This window comes from Pteropus alecto, unplaced genomic scaffold (genome assembly GCF_000325575.1).
Source record: "Pteropus alecto unplaced genomic scaffold, ASM32557v1 scaffold186, whole genome shotgun sequence".
Taxonomy (NCBI): domain Eukaryota; kingdom Metazoa; phylum Chordata; class Mammalia; order Chiroptera; family Pteropodidae; genus Pteropus; species Pteropus alecto.
Genome location: NW_006439190.1, coordinates 185683 through 206052, shown reverse-complemented (window position 1 = coordinate 206052; position 20370 = coordinate 185683). Strand labels below are relative to the sequence as shown.

General features: G+C 40.6%; 2 protein-coding genes and 1 pseudogene across 4 annotated transcripts in view; 2 read left to right on the top strand and 1 right to left on the bottom strand.

Moving 5' to 3' along the window:
* Nucleotides 1–15: 15 nt before the first annotated feature.
* On the top strand, nucleotides 16–5737 carry RPL31 (ribosomal protein L31). Of its 2 annotated transcripts, none has more exons than XM_006916172.3 (5): nucleotides 16–143; nucleotides 547–653; nucleotides 3729–3854; nucleotides 5133–5245; nucleotides 5574–5737. In XM_006916172.3, the coding sequence occupies exons 2-5, from the start codon at nucleotides 547–549 to the stop codon at nucleotides 5603–5605; spliced, it is 378 nt and encodes a 125-aa protein (XP_006916234.1). In that variant the 5' UTR covers nucleotides 16–143; the 3' UTR covers nucleotides 5606–5737. The 2 variants fall into 2 exon arrangements, with proteins under 2 accessions (XP_006916234.1, XP_006916235.1); XM_006916173.3 differs by having other exon boundaries at nucleotides 84–221.
* Nucleotides 5738–6514: 777 nt separating this feature from the next.
* Nucleotides 6515–20370, bottom strand: part of TBC1D8 (TBC1 domain family member 8) — a 99149-nt gene continuing 85293 nt past the window's right edge. For both annotated transcript variants that reach the window (XM_025049785.1, XM_006916174.3), the window contains exons 18-22: nucleotides 16138–16378; nucleotides 15534–15599; nucleotides 9292–9381; nucleotides 8794–8891; nucleotides 6515–7495 (exon numbers count right to left, since the gene is read on the bottom strand). In XM_025049785.1, coding sequence (XP_024905553.1) covers nucleotides 6968–7495; nucleotides 8794–8891; nucleotides 9292–9381; nucleotides 15534–15599; nucleotides 16138–16378 — 1023 coding nt within the window. In that variant the 3' untranslated portion in view covers nucleotides 6515–6967. The remainder of the gene's footprint in view (nucleotides 7496–8793; nucleotides 8892–9291; nucleotides 9382–15533; nucleotides 15600–16137; nucleotides 16379–20370) is intronic.
* On the top strand, nucleotides 19666–19784 carry LOC112483251 (annotated as a pseudogene).

Below are 20370 nucleotides of genomic sequence, written 5' to 3'. Positions count from 1 at the left end.
TTACCCCAGGCGCGCAGTACTGACGTCATAGCCTCGTCTCTCGCTCCTGCCGCCTCCAGGCGACCCGGAAGTTGTACTTATGACGCTGCTTTTCTTCTCCCACAATACCTCGTGCTCGTCCTTTCCAGCTTGGTCCCGGCGGTGTGAGTATGGGCGCTTGGTCTGACCTTCAGTAATCTGGCTCCATCCTCTTCCGGGATTGCGTTCACCGAGACAGCGGGGTCTGTCCTGAGCTGGCCCGGGGCTGCGCGTTCCGAGGGATGGAAATTAGCACTGCGTTTAAGGGCTCGTAGCTTGGGAGGGAGAATGGCTCAGAGGAGCCCAGGGCTGCTAGGGTTTCCGGGATGGAGGCACCTGAGGGGAGCGGATTCTTGTGCCGGGAATGGCCGGCTTGGCTTTGCCCCTACCTGGGGAATCGGGGCCCTGGCCGGGCCCTCTGCACCCGGGAGCTTCCCGAGGGCGGCCGCATGAGGGAAGGCCCGGGAGGGAGGACTTGGCTTGTGCTTGTCTCACTCTGCTCTGATCCTCCATGTTGCCTGGATTTAGATGGCTCCCGCGAAGAAGGGTAGCGAGAAGAAGAAGGGCCGTTCTGCCATCAACGAGGTGGTGACCAGAGAATATACCATCAACATTCACAAGCGCATCCATGGAGTGTGAGTATTCCTGCAGTCGTCCAGGGCCTTGCTTTGGGGGCTCCCGAACTCAGCGCGTCTGGTGGTCACTCAGGTCTGTTCGGTCGTTTAAAGGCTAGGTGGTCTAGAAATTAAACGCATTTCTTCTTCAAACGCTCAGATTTAATCAGTGGACCGTATTTGAGGTTTATGGGGTTTTAATGCCGGGAGGTTAATGACTGGAAACGTGAGATAGAATAAGGTTCCAGGGAGAGCCAATTGTGAAAACATGGTGATAAAATCATTTCACTCTGTGCTTTGTAGTTAAATAAACTTGGGCAGGCTAAAGGGTGAAAAGTATATATGCGAGGGAAAGCAAACAGTTTCTAGACTCTGGTAAAAAAGCCAGGTCCATCCCAGAATGTGAACGCTTAAATTGATTATTTTTCTTTGACTTACACAGATGTGTACTGATTACTATTGGTTGAGTTGTAACAAGAGTTTACACATGGATTTTTAGGGCAGTATTTGTGGTGGGGACACATGGGAGCTGTGGATTTGAGATGCACGAGAATACTGGTGGTGTGAATATTCTAGTGCTTGGTTTTTCCTTGGGTTTGGTTTTTGGCTTCTAAGCCTTGCGTTTTTCTTTGTACAGAGTGCCTACTGCTGATAATGTAAACAGATCTTGAATAGTTATATTACATAGCAAAATAGTCTATTTGGGCACCAATCTTTGGAGCAAAATTTCCTGCATTTGACTGGGCAGTCTTGTGTCAGCACAACTAATTTTGTGAGAGATTTATATGTGCAGCAACATCCACATTGAGTCTGGCGTTTTCAGCTCTGCACTCCTAGCCGAGTGTGAGCCAAGGAGCATTGTCTTATTTGGAGTTTCAGATGGTTTCCAGGTCAAAAATCAGTGCCACCTTTCCGTTAATGCTGTTTGTGAGTACCCATGCCTCTTCCCCCTGACCCTGTTATCTGGGGCATGAAGCACCTACCTGTGTGTTAGGCACAGTTTTGTTTGCAGATTCAGTGGGGAACCAAAGACCCTGCCTTCCAAGTTTGCTTAGTACTGGAAGTTAGGCAAGTATTTATAAAATGGAAAAAATGGCCAAGTGGGAAGTGGAAGTCACCGAGTGTAGGGGGTGTTGTTTTAGAGGCCAGCACAGCAAGGAATGTTTGAAAAGTAGGTGTGAGCCATTGCAGGTGGGTGAATTTGATACAGACGCCCCAGGGGAAGGCCTCCCTGGTGGCTAAGTTTGACAGTTCATTGTTCATTCTTCTCCAGAAATGCCTTATTTTACTTTGTTGGTTCCTCCTCACAAGCTACCACCCTCTTAATGGTGAGGAGTCCCAGGCCTCAGATGCTCTTTTCTGTCTGCCTTAGGGCTGCATATCCAGCTGCTGTGCTTAGGTGTTTATGTTGACATCTTGAACTTTACATGGCCCCAAACCAGACTCCCGATGTCCATCTCCAGCCTTAACCTTCTCATTTCTCTTGTGGCCTTCCCTGTTTCAGTCACCATCTGGACTAATTGCACTGGCTCCTCCACCTTCTCTGTCACTTGAATGGCTAGTTAGCAGCTCCCTGCTTGTGGTTCCCTCCCTCACCTACCCGGTCGGTCCTCAAACCATATGTTGGCTTCCCATTTTATTCAGATTAGAAGTCAGAGTTCTTGCTATGATTCCATATGAGCTGGCCATTTATTTTCTTAATCATACCAGGCACATAACTGATTCAGGGCAGCTGTTTGGTTTTATGTTTATTTTATTCTCCCTCTGCCTGAATGCGCTTCACACATACCTGAATGGCTGCCTACATTGTCTTCAGATATTGACTCCAGTATCTCGTTGGCCATCTTACTCAAACCTGCAGTCTCTTCCCCTAATGGTCCCTCTTTTCACTGGTTTATTTTTCTTTGTTAGACTTGACAACATCTGATGTACTCCAGGAGTACTACCTACGTAAGCTGAAGAATAGAGGATTTTGTCTGTTAAACCTACTGCTATTATATCTGGCACCTTTAAGAGATGTGAGCTTGCTTGCTAGATAGAACAGAGGGAGCAGGGAGATGTAAGAAGAGGCCAAGCGAGGAGTGGGTGTGGATGGAGAGTCAGGTCTTCTGTGGGTCAGGAAGTCACTGAAGTTTTTGGAGCAGAATTAAGTCACTCTAGCATGCTTTCTTTGTTACTTACTGGGTTTCATAAAATTCACTTCATCTAACAAGTGTGGGGCACCTGTATGTGCCAGGCACTGTGCATGGGGTTGCAGAGGTGAAATGGACAGGGCCCCTCTCCAACGTTCAGTGTTGGGGTGGTGGGACACCCCTTCAGACTTCGCTCTCAGCCCCACTTGGAACGGCCTGCACTTAGGCAAATATTTAGTCATTTCTGCCTATAGTAAAGTTTTGCTTTTTCACATTTTATTTAAAGCATGCGATTCAAATGGATGTGTGCACCCTTCTAAACAGTGCACTAATAGTGCTTGGCTCAGAATTGGAATAGTGCCTGACATGTGCTGAGAGCTCCATAGAATTAATAGTGCTTGGCTCAGAATTGGAATAGTGCCTGACATGTGCTGAGAGCTCCATAGAATTAACTGTGGTCCACATCGTCCTTCACGAGAGGCAGTCTACATCACAAGCCCCTACTCTTCAAGCACATACCAAGTTTGTGGACTTACATGAGTAATCTCCAAAAACATGCTGTGTCTTAAGATGTGACAATCTAATTATACTTTGATCTGGGGGTGCTTACTGCATTTATACAGTGTTGTATGATATAAGTTCAAGCATATTCTAACGTCATTCTTTGAGTATATTCTCCACAGGTGGTATTAGAGATTGGGGATGTTTTATCAGGAAAGGGTTGACAGATGTGTATTTTAGCATTATTTAAGGATCACATGCAGAGCCCTCATCTTACCTCATTGAAAGTGGATTGAGCATCTTCTCTGTCTCAAGTATGTTTGTTGCTAGGCATTATATGCCAGTGGAAGAAAAGAATTGTTCCTGCCTTGTTCGAGTTCAGTTTAGATGTCTTTCGTGAAAATAGGTCATTTTCATTTAATTTTGTGCTTCTGTAATTTATTTACTTACTTTTGAATCTCAGGGGTTTCAAGAAGCGTGCTCCTCGGGCACTCAAAGAGATCCGGAAATTCGCCATGAAGGAGATGGGGACTCCAGATGTACGCATCGATACCAGGCTCAACAAGGCCGTCTGGGCCAAAGGGATCAGGTACTAAAGTTACCTGTATTGTATTATAGACCTTTCAAGTGACACTAGCTTACCTATCTCGCTCTGCGGTCTACATGTTCTGTAATTAGCTAATGCATAGAGAAGAAAATAGTGTGACAGTAACTCAAGGGTGAGGTAGCATATGCAGGGAGGCCTTTTGACATGGTATTTGAAACGAGACCTGAATGGCAGAGCCACCATCGTGAGGGTCCGGTGGGAGCCTTGTACAGAGAGTGCGCATGGTGTGATCTGGGAACCGGTTGATGAGTATGGGGTCAAATAAATGACTTGAACAGTGAATGAGAATAGAGTTAGGCAAGGGACAAGCCACATTGCATCAAGTCGGTCATGGTGAAGAGTTGGGATTTATCTGTAGAAACTTTTGGGGTACTGGTTTTCAGCCATAGGCAACTTTGGCCCCACTCCCCCTGGCACGTTTTTGGTTATCACCACAGGGAGTGTTACTGGCCGGGATTCTGCTAAGCATCCCTGCAGGGGCTGTCCAGACAAGATGTCGGGAGTGCGGAGGTTTAGAAACCCTGCACCTCAGCAGGAGGGTGGTTTTTGCCATGGAGGACAGTGTCAGGTGCCAGAGTAGGAGTGCATAGGAGTGCGAAGGGGAGTGGCATTGAGAGACTGGATCAGGGCAAGGTGCAGCATCTGGGTGGTATTTCAATGTTGGGGTGGGTGGGATGGTAGAGGGCTCTGAGATTCAGTCCTGTAGTGGGCTGGCATTTAGAGTTACGGTAGAGATGTGTCTAAAAAAGGAGCAGCCAACACAGCTCCTTGGAGATAAAGTTGAAGTGGTGTCGTAGGAGCCAGGAACGGTCTTGAGGTTCGGGACGCTTCAGGTCCTCAGACCCATAAAAGGAGATACAGTCCACTGTGGTGCTGCTGTGAGGTTGGGTGAGCGGACAGGTAGGGAACTGAAACCCTCCTTGGTCTTAACCTGCTCCATTAAGCCTACAGAGCCTTCAGTATTTCTCCAAATTGAAATTTAACAGACGAAGCCCATAGCCACAGTTTTGCATAGATTGAATGTCAGTGGTGGCTACCTACTAAGACAGGTATCCATCCTGAGATGACAGCATTTTATGTCTACCTGTGGGTGAGTTTATTTTCCAGGGAACTAGACCTGTGATGGCTGCTTGGTTAGATTAGAACAATGGATGGAGCATTAGAAGCATGTTTTGGAAGTAAGGACAGCCTGTAAGAATACAGCTGGTGGCTATTTTTGTGAGGATGAACTGACTTTAGCAACACGTTTATATTTATAAGGAATGTCCCATACCGTATCCGGGTGCGGTTGTCCAGAAAACGTAACGAAGATGAAGATTCACCTAACAAGCTCTATACATTAGTTACCTATGTGCCTGTCACCACTTTCAAAAGTAAGTTTTTACTCCATTCTGCAAAGCTGTTTAGAAGAACATCTTTAGTTCTTTTATAACATGAATTTATCTGTCCAACAAATGCTGTGCGCTTGTGTTTGGCATCCCACTAGGGATCTGAGTAACAGACTTGATGAGTCAACCATTATTGTCATGGTATGAGAAAATGCTTTCAAAGGACACAAACTGGGTTCATATCTGGGTTGTAAAAAGGTCACAGTGAATATTATTACTTGCCTAAACCCTTCAAGAAAAGGGTTTTTGAAAGTTAAAGTGTAAAATGAGATGTGTGGGTATGGAAGGTGACTGGCTGTCACTTCTTTTGCAGATCTACAGACAGTTAATGTGGATGAGAACTAACTGCTGATTGTCGAATAAAGATACAAAACTGCCTTTGAGGTTTGGTTTCTCGTTTCTGGTTGCAATGTAATAACTGTGTATCTTAAAGTAGTTCCCAATTATAGAATCACTTGGAAAGCTTTTCCTAAGTACTATGCCTGTGTCCTTTGTCCCCAGCCTCTCGAGTTTCTGAATATTTGGACAGGGCCCAAGCAGTTTTAAGTGATTTTGAAGTGTATGTAGCCTCACTTTAGAATAACTGCTTAGGTAGCTGGGAAAGTGGAGATACATAGGTTAGTTTTTTTTACCTGCATGTTTCGTTAATTCTAAGATAAACATTTTTCCAGAAACTGCCATGTAGAACTCAGCTGCTCTTGGCTTCTTTTCATTTTAAACCAAAATGAGGCAATTGACAGCATCTTAGATTTCATGAAATATATTTGGTAGTATGTCCTTAAGCTTCTGCCTATATCTGTATTGAATGTAACTCTCAAAAGGTATATAATTGTCATCTAAAATAGATTTTTGATGGTGTAAATGCTTAATGATATGCTTAATTTATATGTACAGTTAATATTTTAGTTCACCTACTAGTAATGGCCCCATGAAGAATTTTTAGTGCTAGCTTACGTGGCGCTAAAGCTCAGAGGTAAAGCTGCTTATACATCCAAATCTGAATTCAGCCTGAAAGGAAGGCGCTGCAAGGATTACATTAGTTTTATGCCACTGTAAAGAGGTCATTTCTGAAGCCTTGTTGGTGCTGGCAGTGGACAGCCACTGGCAGTAGGGTTGAGGACCACCTACAGTGTTGCTCTACTCGTTGAGAACACAAGATTTGAAGGGGAGGGGACAGCTCCAGCCTATCTGTTCACTGGCACCATCTAGACCTTAAACATGCATGTAAGTAAAAGGTATAAACAAGGACCAAAGTCAGTACAAAAATTTCTTATTAAAAAACTTGGAGGCTAACGTTGAAAGCATGGTTTGTACACATTTTTGGAAGGACAAAGTGAATATAACCAAAAATATTAAAATGGTTTCAATTACCAGCATTGAAACAAAATTAGTGCAAACAAACAAAACCAAATAACGATTGCACAGATAGTGCTCTTAGATCTTGAAAGTGAACTTGATCTTGACCACCCAGTAACCAAGTGAAAAATGAGAACTTGGGTATTATTTGAGTTAGCATGATACACTGGACTCTTGTGTTCATCTGAGAACAAAATCACAGTAGAAGTGCCCATTTCGGCAAATCTGATAAAAGTAAAACTCATAATTCTCTTAACAAATAAATAGAAATGTTTGAGGATTGCCTCAGTCCCCCAGCCCCAGCTAGGGCTATTGGGGTGCATACCTGGATGCCCAGCGTGTGACACACACTTACGGGCTGACAGCCCCTGACACTGTGGTCTGTACTTTGGTATGGCAGGCTCGTCTCGTCAGCAAACTGCTATCTTCCTTGAGTTCAGGGTGCGACTGGCCACTCATTTCAAAAGTTTTGAGACTGTACTGGTTGATTTTGGCATTTTCAAGTTTGGATTTAATGTCCAGTGGCTTTTCAAAAAAGTTTACTAATGACTCTTCAGTCAGAAGTGAAGCTAAAATATGCTCAAGGGAGACAGTCCAGTTCCCTTCTGCCTGTTCAGGACATGCCATGGAGTCCTGGGGTGTCGGCCCAGTGTCACTGTCTGCAAAAACCGAGTCCTGCTCTGGAGAGGGCTCCAAGGCCTGCAGCTCCTCCCCCCACTCCTGGAAGCAGCTTCCTGAACTGCTGCTGCTGTGCTGTCCTACTTCCCCAATCTGTAGCAGCAGAGTGGTCACTGTGGCAATGGCCTGGTACAAGTCGTTTTCTTCTGGGTCTTCGTGGAACATGCTGTACAACGTCTTACAGAACTGGATAAATTCCCTCTGGAATGAAAAGAGCACATAGCGGCATAACCAAGATGGTGGTATAATGCATTTTTTAAAATTTTATACTTAGTATACTTTATACTTTCTCCAAGTTTTCTTAGAGGAAACTGCATAGTACTTTTTGAAGCAGGTAGTCGCTGCCCTTTGATTCTAGGGAATTTCAGTACACTTAAAAGAGATTTGTCTATATAGCAACTCTTAAATGTGTACAAGCTGAAGGATGTACGTACCCTTTAACCCAGCAGATCAACGTGTAGAAATGCACCCACAAACTGCAGATTTGCACCCACAAACTGCAGATTTGTTTATAGGGATGTTTAAGCTAAGGGTTATAATAGGAAAAAAGTTGAAAACAGCTCTATTATGACTAAAATTGGGGCTTGTTCATCTGGTGGAACAGCATGCAGCAACTAAAGGCTGTGAAATATACAATGACAATGTCATGCTTTCTCAAATTACTCCCATCTAAGGTGAGACTGACTTGAGATGCTTCCTGTGGGTTTAGCTAGCTACACAGTTACTCTAGGAATACCTAGAGAACTACTCATTTAATCATTTGGGAGAAATATCCATGATTACTTTGAAGTAAATGAAAGCAAGGTATTGCTGCAGCCAACTTTTTATAGTTTTTAAAAAAAAAAAAAAAGCTCTGAGTGATGAGATTAACTATATTCAGGGAGTACAATGAAGATAAGAGCAGGAGCACTTCTCGAACAGGCTGGGAAATCAGAAATCCCACAAGATGTTTTGTGGTCATAAAAAGAAACACTGCTAAATTTGACTCTTGAAGGCTCAGTACCTATCAAAATATTTAGATCATATAATAAAGGAACAGTTTCAACTTGCAGCCTACATTTCCTAAACATTGTGGAGGAACTCTTTTCAAATAAAAATGACCCACTATCATCATGGCACTTGAATGTGACAACTCTTCTGGGGACAGCGTAGACTTTAGAGACGTGTCAATACTGTATATTACGTAGTCACTTTAGTTTTTCAAGAAACTAAAGGGTAATTTTTAAAGGAAGAATACTATTCCCAGTGCCCCCAAATGCTGCTGTCATTCTAGGGAATAAACCATAACCTGGGTAGATGCATTTGATATAAAAACTTCAAAGACATGAAGTGTGTGGCAGCCTCTTAAATATTTCCCATTTAGTCACAATTTTTGGCTAGAAGTTACAAGATCCGTTGATAATGGCTGTAGAGGTAAAGGGGTCTCAGCTTAACCATCAAGCTTCTGAACAAATCATTTGGCAAAATAGTTAACTTTCTACACAGAATAAAGTCCATACCTGGCTCATTTTGGGCAACTCAGTCTCAGATTTATCTTTTTCTTTGGCTAAATCTTTAATCATCTGCTTCAGCTGTTTCTGATAATCAGTTGCATCACCTGAGACAAAGGAAACATACTTTAATCTACATAAAGTCCATGAAAGTTAAACATGTATGTGTGTGTAGAAGTGAGTGGTGAGGGGATGAGGAATTCCACCAAGAAAATCCATATACAAAGGGGCACAGATGACATAAGAGGGAGTTTGTTTACAGCTGACCAGAAATGGAGTGTGGCAGCTGGGTGACCTCTTGCTAGGAGAGAACCCTTCCCTGAAACATTAAGCAAGACAGTAAATGTGGTAGGGTTGAGGGGCTGTCACCCAGTGCACTGCGGCTCAGGAAGGTTTCTGGCCTGTGAAAGCAGTGTTAATTCTCCAGGGAGGGAGCAGGTGAGTCTTGGCTCTTGACAGTCACCATGACACACCTGGTGGAAGGGAACAATGAAAAGAGATACATGCCATTTGGTTTCCCAAAAACCAGGGGTCTTGACGTCGACAACAGAGGATTCTTTAATGGTGACTGGCTGTCTTGGTCATTTTCAGTGAGTGCTTAAAAAAAAAAAAAATTGAACAAATTATTGTATCTCTTTAAGAACTAAAGGCCAAGCCAGCAGCCCCCAACTTGTGGACTCCTGCCTTTGCAGGCACTGGGTACACGGAATAAATGAAGCATCCTGCACCAGTCAGTGCCTTTCCTGAACGTATACGTACTGCTGTGATTGATGACATGCGCAGGGCTTGCATGGCAAGTACTGACCTGGGAGGCGTATGTAGTAAATCCCATTTGAAAAGTTCCAATGAACACCTACTGCTATATTACAGAATTTCTAACAAAATTGGAAAAAAAAAAAAAACCAAAGCATTTTATCCTTACAAGTTTTCCTGAAATGCACAAAAACAATTATATTGGAACCCTGATAGACTACTCATGGAAATATAAAGTTTGGCAGTTCTCTCAGAGTTAAATGTGAATTACCATTCAACCCAGAAATTCCAGTAGATATACCAAAGGGAAATGAGATATGTCCACTCAAAAACTTGTGTACACGTTTGTGACAACATTGTTTCTAAGGGCCAAAAGGTGGGAACAGACTCAGGTAGGTGTTCATCAATGGTGAGCATGAGTTCAGCATGCCCACCAACTGGGGTACCAAATCCAGCCATGAAAGAATGAAACACCGATACATGCTACACCATGGATGGCCCTTGAAAACGTTAAGTGAAAGCAGCCAGACACAAAATCGCATGCATGTTGCATGACTACATTTATATGAAATGTCCAGACTAGGCAAATCTAGACAAAGCAGGGAAATGGATGGACTGAGCAATAGCTAAAAGGTATGGGCTTGCTTTGGTGGGTGATGAAAGTGTTCTAAATTGTGATGAAAGCTATAAAACTAAATATACTAAAAGTTATTCGACCGTACACCTTAAATGAACTGCATGGTATGTAAACTGTAGATCAATAAAGCTGTTAAAACATTTACACAGGATCCTCATATTTTAAAAAGGTTGAGCTTTCTCTAGTAAGCTATTCACTGAGAATAAATCAAAGGCAAAATTCAGTGTTATTGAACAAATATCTAAAAGATGGTACCAAAGCCTTGATAAGCTACCCTCCTTCCTTGGAAGGTAGGTTTCTGGATTTTGGCGGGTGGGGGTTTTGGGGGGTTTTTTTCTTCTGATTTTTACTATAACAGAGATACCGAGCCCGCTCCGAAATTTGCCTAAAACAAAGTATATGCAGTGGCACATGGGAGAACCTACTCAGAAACGGAATAGGAGGAAAATTACAAACCCTGGATGGTGCTTAGAGCAGTCATGATGGAGGATTTCTCAGGTCATAGCCACTGAGTTGTCAAGAGCATACTGGGTCCCTCCCTATCCTTAAAGAGCTTGGTACATCAAACAGGAGAAACATGTCCACAAGTCACTCTAACAAAATGCTCTAACAGAAAACGAATACACAAGTGTCATGGGGGCACAGAGTAGAACAATTAATTCAAGAGGTAAGTGAGTATCCAGAAAGGAGGCAGAAAAAGTACCAATAGTGACAACCAGACAGGCCAACCAACCACAGAACAGTGCTTCCCAACCTCTTTCTAGGCACACACGGAAACCACTACCCAGACTGGACACGGGGACACGAGGCAGCTAGGAGCTCACTGAAAAACATCTCTTTATGGTCAGGAATAGAAGATACAATGCATTAGGGAAAATAGTAAACACCGAGTTTTTTATACGGTCTTTAAATGTACTTTCAGCTTTTTAAAGTATTTTAACATATAAATGTAACCTTATTTTTGTATTCCAATATATGTATAACTCATAATTCAAGACTACAAATAGATAAAGAGACATTTCTATTAAAGTAGTCATTGTGTCTCTCCAAATACAAGTTTCATTGTGTCTCACTTCAAGTTAAAATCGGATGAGTGATTTACATTCTGTTACCTGAAACTTCCTGTCTCTGGAAGAGTATGTATACTGCTTTCAAAACAATGTGGCCTTCAGGTATAGTTGAGATACTGCAGTCATCAAAATACCATTGCCCATCATATTTTCTTGCAAAGGCAATGTAGTACCTTCCTCTTACACCTCTGTAGTGGTTGGGAAAGGCAATCAAATTATAGGACTTGCATTTGGATTAATTAGGAATTCCGATCTATCCGTCATTGATAGGAAAGTCAGCTGGAGTATCCAACTTGTGTCTCAGACATCTACTATAAAAAAAGCCACTCGAGGTGTAATAACTAAATGCTGGGATTGTAAACCCAATTTCTTAGTGGCTCCCTGAAAATCTGAATAATATTGGGGATCTTCAGCACCTCACTTTTCTCTTAAAAAAAAGTTCAATGCAAACTTTAATTTTACAAAAGTTTGAGGTTTGTAGGCTACACTTTTCATATTTTTCAAAATCTTCAGGTGGCATTTTCAACTCTGGATCCCAATCCAAAGAGCAGATCTCCTCTAGCTTAAGCTGTCACCACACCTGGTGTGCTTGGTGTCAGTTCTGATGCGGTTGATGTCGGTATTGCCAAAGCTGTTAGACTTGGATGTACACTCATTGCTGGTGTCGTGTGAGAAGCTGACCTTGGCAACCTTCCTCGGTACATCATCCATTTTCAAAATCATTATCTTCTGCAACGAATCTTCAGTTTCTACTGTCTAAGGCAAGTCCTTGCTCCTGGCTGGAATCATCATTTAGCTCTTTGGTTTCCATTTCACTTGGTGGGCCTTCCTCATGTCCGTCATTGGGCCATTCTCATGAATAATTTGGTCCTTAGAGTGGTGTAGCAATCCTTCAGTTTTCCTGGATTCCAGTAAATATTTTCACATACTGGCACATTCCCAAAAGTGGGACATTTTGGAGTTTATCTTCAGTATCGTTTCTTGATATAACCATAAGAGAAGACCAACCAAAAAGTGAAGAACGAATACCTGGCTGTAATCTGAGTGTCCAACTTTTCTCTTAGGCAAATGTCGTCATATCAAATATATCTTCGGTCCTATTGATATTCATTTCAAACACAATAATCCTATTCGGTGACACTGCTAATGTTTTCATCCACAGTGAATACTCTATCAGTACTTATCTCATCTGCAGGTACTCTTCACAAAGCAATGCCATGCAAAGCTCTTGTATTTTTCCAGGTGTACTGCATAGGTTTAGAAAATGGATCCAAGTAAATGAACTTAAACTTCAAAAGTACGTTCTTTTACAATGGGCAATGGAACAAAATAGATTTTGTGAATAAAATGATCAAGTGGTACTGAAATCTTAGTGCACTCAGGACTTTTTAATACTAGTTTTCATACTAATATTGAAATGGCTACATATAATTTCTGATTAGGGCTATTAAAGAATGACCTCTTCAACAGACTGTCACCATCACAAGGTCAAAACCAGTGGCATTTTTCTCTACTTGATGGAAACTCCTTTTTTGTCCTTACCAAAAATCTGAATGGTTCAAATGTTTTCAATTTTACTTCTTGCATAGTCACTATGCATATCAAATAGCTTCTCCCTGACTGACAAATGTAACATTGAGGTTTTTTTTCATATCAAGTATTTCAAAATAAAGCTTTTCCCCATTCATACAGATATTGTTGTATTAGCCTACAATTATGTTTCAGGATTCAAATTACACTAAACATCACTAATGAAGCATTTGTAACCTCATTCTTTTCTAAGTGGAAATTTTCCTTTGAATCCATACTATCGGTACATGTTAATATATTTTCATGGGCTCTTTCAGTTTCCAATTAAGTTCATTCAAGTTTTCAATATTTTAAGCCTTTTAAAATAACTAGCTTTAGCCAAACTGCAAATTGGAATTATTACGATTTCTTTTAACTCAGCTTCTCGACAAAACTCTTCCTTTGGACAGCAAACACACTTTGGTACAAACGAGACCTCAGAACTCTCTACTTCTTCCCATAAAGCTGAACACAAAGACTGGAGCAGGTCAAATTTTTATTAGATTCGACATTTTAAGATCCATTTAATGTGGATGCAGACCAGCAGGGAAACCTTTTGGAGGGTTACCCTGCCAATATAACAATGTCCCTCAATCTCAGAGTCCCCAGCAGGAACTTGTGATGTCAACTCTGCTCTCAGCATATATGCCATTTTACAGAAGGCCTCCAGTGGCTTGCTCATTTGTATCCGTTTACCATTGCCAGTGTATCATTCTCAGTAGCTTGTTTTGATGCTTCTTTCTAATGAATCTAATGTTCTTCCAGGAAACTGTCTTCTGGAAGTCCAATTAACTGAGTAAAATGACCAGTATTTGCAGATCTATCAATCTGCAATAAAAACTCCTGATTTAATAATCTGGACTACTCTTCATCCCTATGTCACCTGATACAGTATCAAATCATCTGGAATATTTATTTCTTTTGCTAAACAGTGTTGCAGTTACCATGGAGCCAATAAAGTGAGCTCTTCTGGAACTGTGAAGCCCTGAGCCTAGTGCCTCTTTGATTCCTGAATTGTATCAGATACCTTTGCAGGCAAGCTCACAAAAGCCCTGCACCTCTTCCAGGGCCCTCTGCATAATGTGGGAGTTTGAGGCCAGGTGTGATGTACCTTATTGGGTACCCCGCCTCTCATCAGGAAATGAGTTAAACTTTTTTTATGACTAGTGTGTTTGTCCCACCTTTAACCAAAAAATTTTTATGGTGGAAAGTAAATATTTGTTTAAGTCTATTTAAATGTTTAAATTAAAAGTATCTAAATGTATTTTGGACCTTTATGGCCTTGGCAAATTATATGTTTAAGTAGAGGTTTTAGGGTCTGCATTCTTTTAACTGCATCAAAAATTCAAATGTTAAACATAAGTGAGCAAAATAGCAAATCTTAATTTCTTAAACAATTTAAATTCAGTTCATGCAATATAAATATTACAATCACATATGTTCAAAAGTTTTGAAAAATTGGTTTTCTGAAGCCATGAAGGTCTACAAATGCCTTTAATGAACTAATTAAAATGCGTTTTTAGAAATAAACTTATAATTTAGAAATAATTCAATATAAAGTTAGGTTAAAAATATCAATCTCAAATAATATCAAAAAGCAGTAATGAATTTAAAAATACATCAAGAATAATATATACTATATAACTTTTCTATAAGTCTAAAATTACCCCAAAATAAAATTTAAAAATCAAGATAAAATTGAATAAAATCACTGGTGTTCTCTCTGTAGCAACACCAGAAACAATTATTATGGAAAAGAATGATAATGATAATAAATAATTATGTACGTATTCTATGTTAGTAGGAAAACATCTGTGCAAAGGCAAATTGAATATAAAACAAAACTTAACTTATATTGGCATAAAAGCCAAAGAACTTCACCGATGCTAAACAGTTTGCACTAAAGTAATAAAGAATCTGTGAGAGGGTGGAGGTGTAGCTGCTGCAGAATGCTTCCTAGAAAGAAAGTGCACACTGTACTATGCGCCAGTTCAGCAGTGGCTGACTTCAGGAAGTGTACCCAGAAATCCACAAATAATGTCCATATGCAGGTCCAACTTTTATACAGGTATTAGTTGTAAAAGCCACTAGGATTTTGTGGCCTGGGAAATCTCACAGCCCACCAGCCTCCCAGGCGTCCGCGTTGGGTAGTTCTGTCAGAGTTCCCATCCAGCACCAGAACAATGGCAATGAGGTCCAGAGACCCTCTGGAATTCCGAACCCACCTCTATCTGTGTCAGAGGTCCAAGGTTAACACCAAGTCTGATCCCAGAGGTTCTCAAGCTGCTTCCCTGTCCCTGGTTACCACTGCTTAAATTTGAAGGAAGCATGGCCTTACATGCTGGGAAAAAGAAATGGTCCTTCAAAAATAGCAAGGTGAAATGGCCATCCATTAAGGCCATGAGAGCCTGGCTTCCCCACACATTCCATGAGCCAGCAGTTTGCAAGGTGTGGTCCTCAGACATGGTAAGTCAAACTGAGGCAGGCCCAGCAACCTGCAAGTTAACGAGTCCTCTAGGTGATTCTGGCACACACTCAAGTTTGGACATCTCTGCTGTAGGCCATACAATACAGCACTTAAAATTTGTCATCAGGAGCCCAAACTAGAAATGTCTGTTGCCTTGAGTCTAAATGAAATTTAAAAAGAACTGCATTGTTGCGCACAAAGCTGATTCATGTCATGGTGGAACGACCTAATTTTTCCTCTTGGAATTTCTTACCTGGAGGGATATGAAGCCTATATAACAATTTAATTTTCTCACTCATTTCTCCATTATACATAGTATCTGCCAAAAAAAAAAAAAAAAAAAAAAGATTGAGTAGGTGCAGATGGCTATAGTACACTTGTCATAACACAAACTCACTGGAGAGAGATTAGTAAAGTCAACACTTATTGACTCTACACTTCTCTGCCCCAGACACACACTGTGTTTGAAATGGAAAAGTGGAAGGTGGCGATTGCTGACTGTTGAGCTACAAAATAACCTTACAAATTTTGGCCTCATACTTTCTGAAAAATTTTAATTTCATGTGCAAGTGTTCAAAACGTGGCTCCTTAACAGACCACCACCACATCCTGGGCACCAAAGAGAACAAGTGACCTTGTATGTTGAGAGCCTGGGCCCCTCTTCCACCCCTCGAAGCATAAAAACAGTCATGAGAGGAGCCTGCAGAGTGATTTTTCAAATCATAAAAATCATGTCATGCCAGTCACAAATGCACTTCGCTGTGTGGCTCTCCCTGTTCCACAATCCACTTTGTCTTATATTCATACATTCACACCCCAAAATCAACTCGCTGCAATAAAGACCCACAGAGTCATACCGAGACAGCTCACAAATGCCTTGAATTCAATAAGATGGTCCATGTTGTCATCCAGAAGCCTGAACGTCCTTCCAGCGAGGATCTCCGTGTGGGCCCCGCAGGTCCATGGTGAGACAAGCTGGAACAGGTGTGCAAACTGCTGGGCATCTATGCGGTACTGCTCTGTGTAGGGCCTGCTGGGGTCATGGCGAGGGGCCACGGGCCTGGGCTGCTCCCAGTAACAGCTCAGCATGTGTTCTCTCTTAAGATGAAGGAGAGAGCAATCTGTGAGAGATGGCAGCACACTTAAGCCAAGGCTAACACGTCCTTCTCTCATGACTTACTTTGCCTTGTAAAATTATTGTGTAATGAATAAGCAACATTATAGAGCAAATGGAAAAAAATTAAATTGCAATCTCACCACCCTAACCAGATGTAAAAGTTGTCACTCTGTAGTCTTTGCCCACGTGAATGTCATTTTGACATTTTTTAAGGTTTTTTTATTGTAGCAAATATACATAACAAAATTTACCATTTTAACTATTTTAAATACATAATTCGGCTGCCATAGTTTTAATTATAGAAGTTGTACAATTTTTTCTTTTATTTTTATTTATTTTTATTTTTTTATTTTTTAAATTTTTTAGGTGAGGCAACCCTTGGTTGACCTCACAGATTGCAAGGACTTTGTCAACTTACAATCCCTTATTTTTTAATTTTTTAAAAATTTTCATTTATTTTTTTTTACACCTACAGCACCTGGTCTTCCTAGGTGGATATACAATTTTTAATCTGATGTTTTCTCATAATTGCATTATTTCAAAATCAAAAAGTACTAGGCAGATCTATAGATACAAAAGAAACTAGCAACACTGGTTACCTGTGAGTAAGGGAAGTGGGAGTAGAGATCCAGACATGGAAGCAAGTCTTATTACTGCATACTTTTGTATACATTCTGAATTTTGAATCATATGGACAATTATTAACAATATATTAACAATTCAAATAAAAGTAAAAAAGGTGATTTCAAGTCTTGGGAATAGGCAAGAAAACTAAAGAAATCAAAAGTGGCCCTGTTGCCGAGGACTAGCTGAGCCTCTTAGAATATATCTTTTATGTCACCTCTTAGGACATCCCAGCTATTGAAATGGGTCCCAGTAACTGCAGATTCCCCACAATTTCAATGCTCTTCACCCGTAAGGATGGCACAGAGACAGGAGGCGGCGCTGTAAAATACCAGCACATATTCCATTCTGGATAGAAACCAAAATGCCATTTGTAATTTTACTGTCATATTCATTGTGGCTGTGTTCTTTAAAGAGCCTTTGTAGAATCGTGAAAAGTACTACAGAGGTCTAACGAATTTCCGTTCCTGAAAACCCAAGACACACTAAATTTCCACATGTAGTTGTACATCCTTTGATGCTGAGGGCCCACAGAATCCTGCCCAGAAGAAAACAGTTACATATACAGGCCAAGGACCAATCTGACCTGCTTACCTAGACTCTTAGAGAAAAACAAACCAATATAAAACTCATCAAAGGACATGAACAGGTGATACAAAAAAGTATACAATCGGCCAATAAACTCATGAAATGGTAGTCACCTCACTAATGAGTAAACAAATTTAAATTAAGAGAAAATACAATTTTCTACAATACTAGCAAAATTTTTAAAGATGCATAATATTAAATGCTGGGTGGGTACGGAGTATAGGAAATGAGCACTCAGACATCATCATTGAAACTGAAATTCGAAAAACCAATCCTGTGTTAGCAGTATTGACCGAAATTTGGTCTGTGCCCCAACTCCATGTTAAGAGCTGCACTGATGCCCTGATAAAGGCATAAAGGCGTTTGCTCAGTACGGCACGCAGCAAAAGACTGGAAACAACATTATTGTCCCTCAGTAGGGGAATGTTAAATTATGGCTCAACCCTATAATGAAATCATGCAGCCATTAAAAAAGAATGAGAAAGGATCTGTAGATACTGATCTAGAAATATGTCCATGATATGTCCATTATGTGTAGTGCAATCTCTATGTGGAAATAAAGTGTGTGTGTGAGTGTGTCTAGAGAGATATAGTATAAAGAGGCAAAAAAATCAGGACAGAGATATATTGTGAACAGAATTACCTGTACAAGGTAGGATTGTAGGTGAGAGTAAGTATAATTTAATTTTACTTGTTTTTTAATTAAATTTTGAAAATAAAAGTCTAACCACAACATGAAAATGAGCAAAATGTATTAAAGAGACCAGATGCTCTCTAGAGTCTGGCAGTCTAGCAACAGTGAATGAATGTAACTGATTATCGAGAAGGAGGGCAGGCTGATGAGTATGGATGGTTTCAGCTCCCGCGTGTTTCCAGAAGTGGGCTATCATACAGAGTATAAATTACTCTGTTCACATTGTATTTGGAAAGATAAGATTAATGAAGCTATTCTCAACCTGAGAAAACAGGAGGTGAACATTATAAATCTGAATTTATGTAATTTTCAAGATTGATTTAAAACATGGATGAACCTTAAGGGTATTATGCTAAGTGAAATAAGTCAGAGAAAGACAAATACTGTATTATCTCACATGTGGACTCTAAAAAAGAAAACAAAAAAAACCCAAACTCATAGATGAAGAGATTGGATTTGCGGGTTACCCGAGGCAGGGGGCAGTGGGGCAGCTGTAGGAAGGTGGTCCAAAGGTGCAAACCCCCAGTTATAAGTAGGCTCTGGGGATGCCGTGCACAACGTGATGACTGTAGTCAGCATTGTTGTATGGCATATCTGAACGCTGCTAAGATAATATGATCCTAAAAGCTGTCATCACAAGGACAAAAACATTTTTGGGGGCATCTCTATGAGAAGTAACTAAACTTACTGTGGAATCATTTCACAATATATGTGAGTCATGTCATGCTGTATACCTTAAACTCATATAGTGCTATATGTCAATTACATCTTAATAAAACTGAAAGACAAAAATAACTGCATTAAAAGATAAAAAAGATTGCTTTAAATTAACCAGAAAAATAGATTTTATTAAGTATAACCACATGGTTCATCTTCAACAGGAAAGAGAATGTAAAGGTGAAGGTCAGAGCTGACACAGAGAAGTCACGCCTCCACATTCCAGGCTGAGGGCAGGGTGCAGTGGAGTGAAGAGCTTACTAAGAACCTGCCACATACGTATAAAGCAATGTAAGGGTATTTCAGTGTGGCCTTTCCCCTTAAGAAAATTAAATTCTGATTCAAGAGAGAAGCATCTAAAACTCAGCTAGAGAACATAATATACATAGTGCTTAAGTATTAAGATACATGAAGCGTGTGAGAGCCAAGGCAATTCAGGGGAGACCAGAAAAGATAGCCTGAGGGGCTGTCATGTACAGGTGATGTGACTCCGAACCTGGTGGGAGGTGCTGGGGTGGGCGTGTATTGGGGCGCCTTGGTTGCACAACAGAATTAGACACTGTGATTATGACACTATTTTACTACAATTTCCTTTGGAAATATATTTTGAAAATAATCTATAGTTACAGTTTTTAAATTTATGTAGTCTACAGCCATGCCCCCCTGAACATGCCTGATCTCATCTGATCTCGGAAGCTAAGCAGGGTCGGGCCTAGTTAGTACTTGGATGGGAGACCACCTAGGAATAGCAGGTGCTGTAGGCATAAAAAAAAAAAATTAAAAATAAAAATAAAAGACAAAGCTTCAAATTTAAATGAATGAATGAATGTATGAATGAATTTATATTTGTGGTTTGTCCTACATATATGAAAGACTAGTAGGGCTGACTACAAATATGAAAGATTTCATCAAGTGCCAACCATATCATTCACAGGAAAGACAAAAATGGGAAACAAGAAAGTCAGATCTATCTTTAAAAACTTTGTATTAAAGATGAATGACATGGTTAGTACTTACTGAAATGTGTTTTCATACTAAATTTAAAGCAATCTTTTGAATTATATAAATTCAGATTCGTGATACATCTCAAATGGAGAACAGTTAACTCTAAACAAATGAGTCTTTCTATGCTAAACAATACATTTGTATACCTGCTTTCGTGTTTCTGGTTTCCCTATTTTTCCTCCTTGAAAGTCAAAGGGCTTGGGATTGTGGAACAGGGAGAGTGTATTTGTGACTGGCATGACGTGATTTTCTCTTTGTGCAACAGAGGAAACTGTACAACTTGAAAACGGGTGATGTTTACAGGAGACAGGGCCAGGAGTCCTGCTTATTATGAATGAGGAATGC

Excerpts from the sequence above, each read along its gene's own strand:
- RPL31 (XM_006916172.3), top strand. The coding sequence starts at position 547 with ATGGCTCCCGCGAAGAAGGGTAGCGAGAAGAAGAAGGGCCGTTCTGCC. Across the intron at positions 3,855-5,132 it reads GTCTGGGCCAAAGGGATCAG|GAATGTCCCATACCGTATCC; the intron begins GTACTAAAGTTA and ends TATATTTATAAG. Across the intron at positions 5,246-5,573 it reads GCCTGTCACCACTTTCAAAA|ATCTACAGACAGTTAATGTG; the intron begins GTAAGTTTTTAC and ends CTTCTTTTGCAG.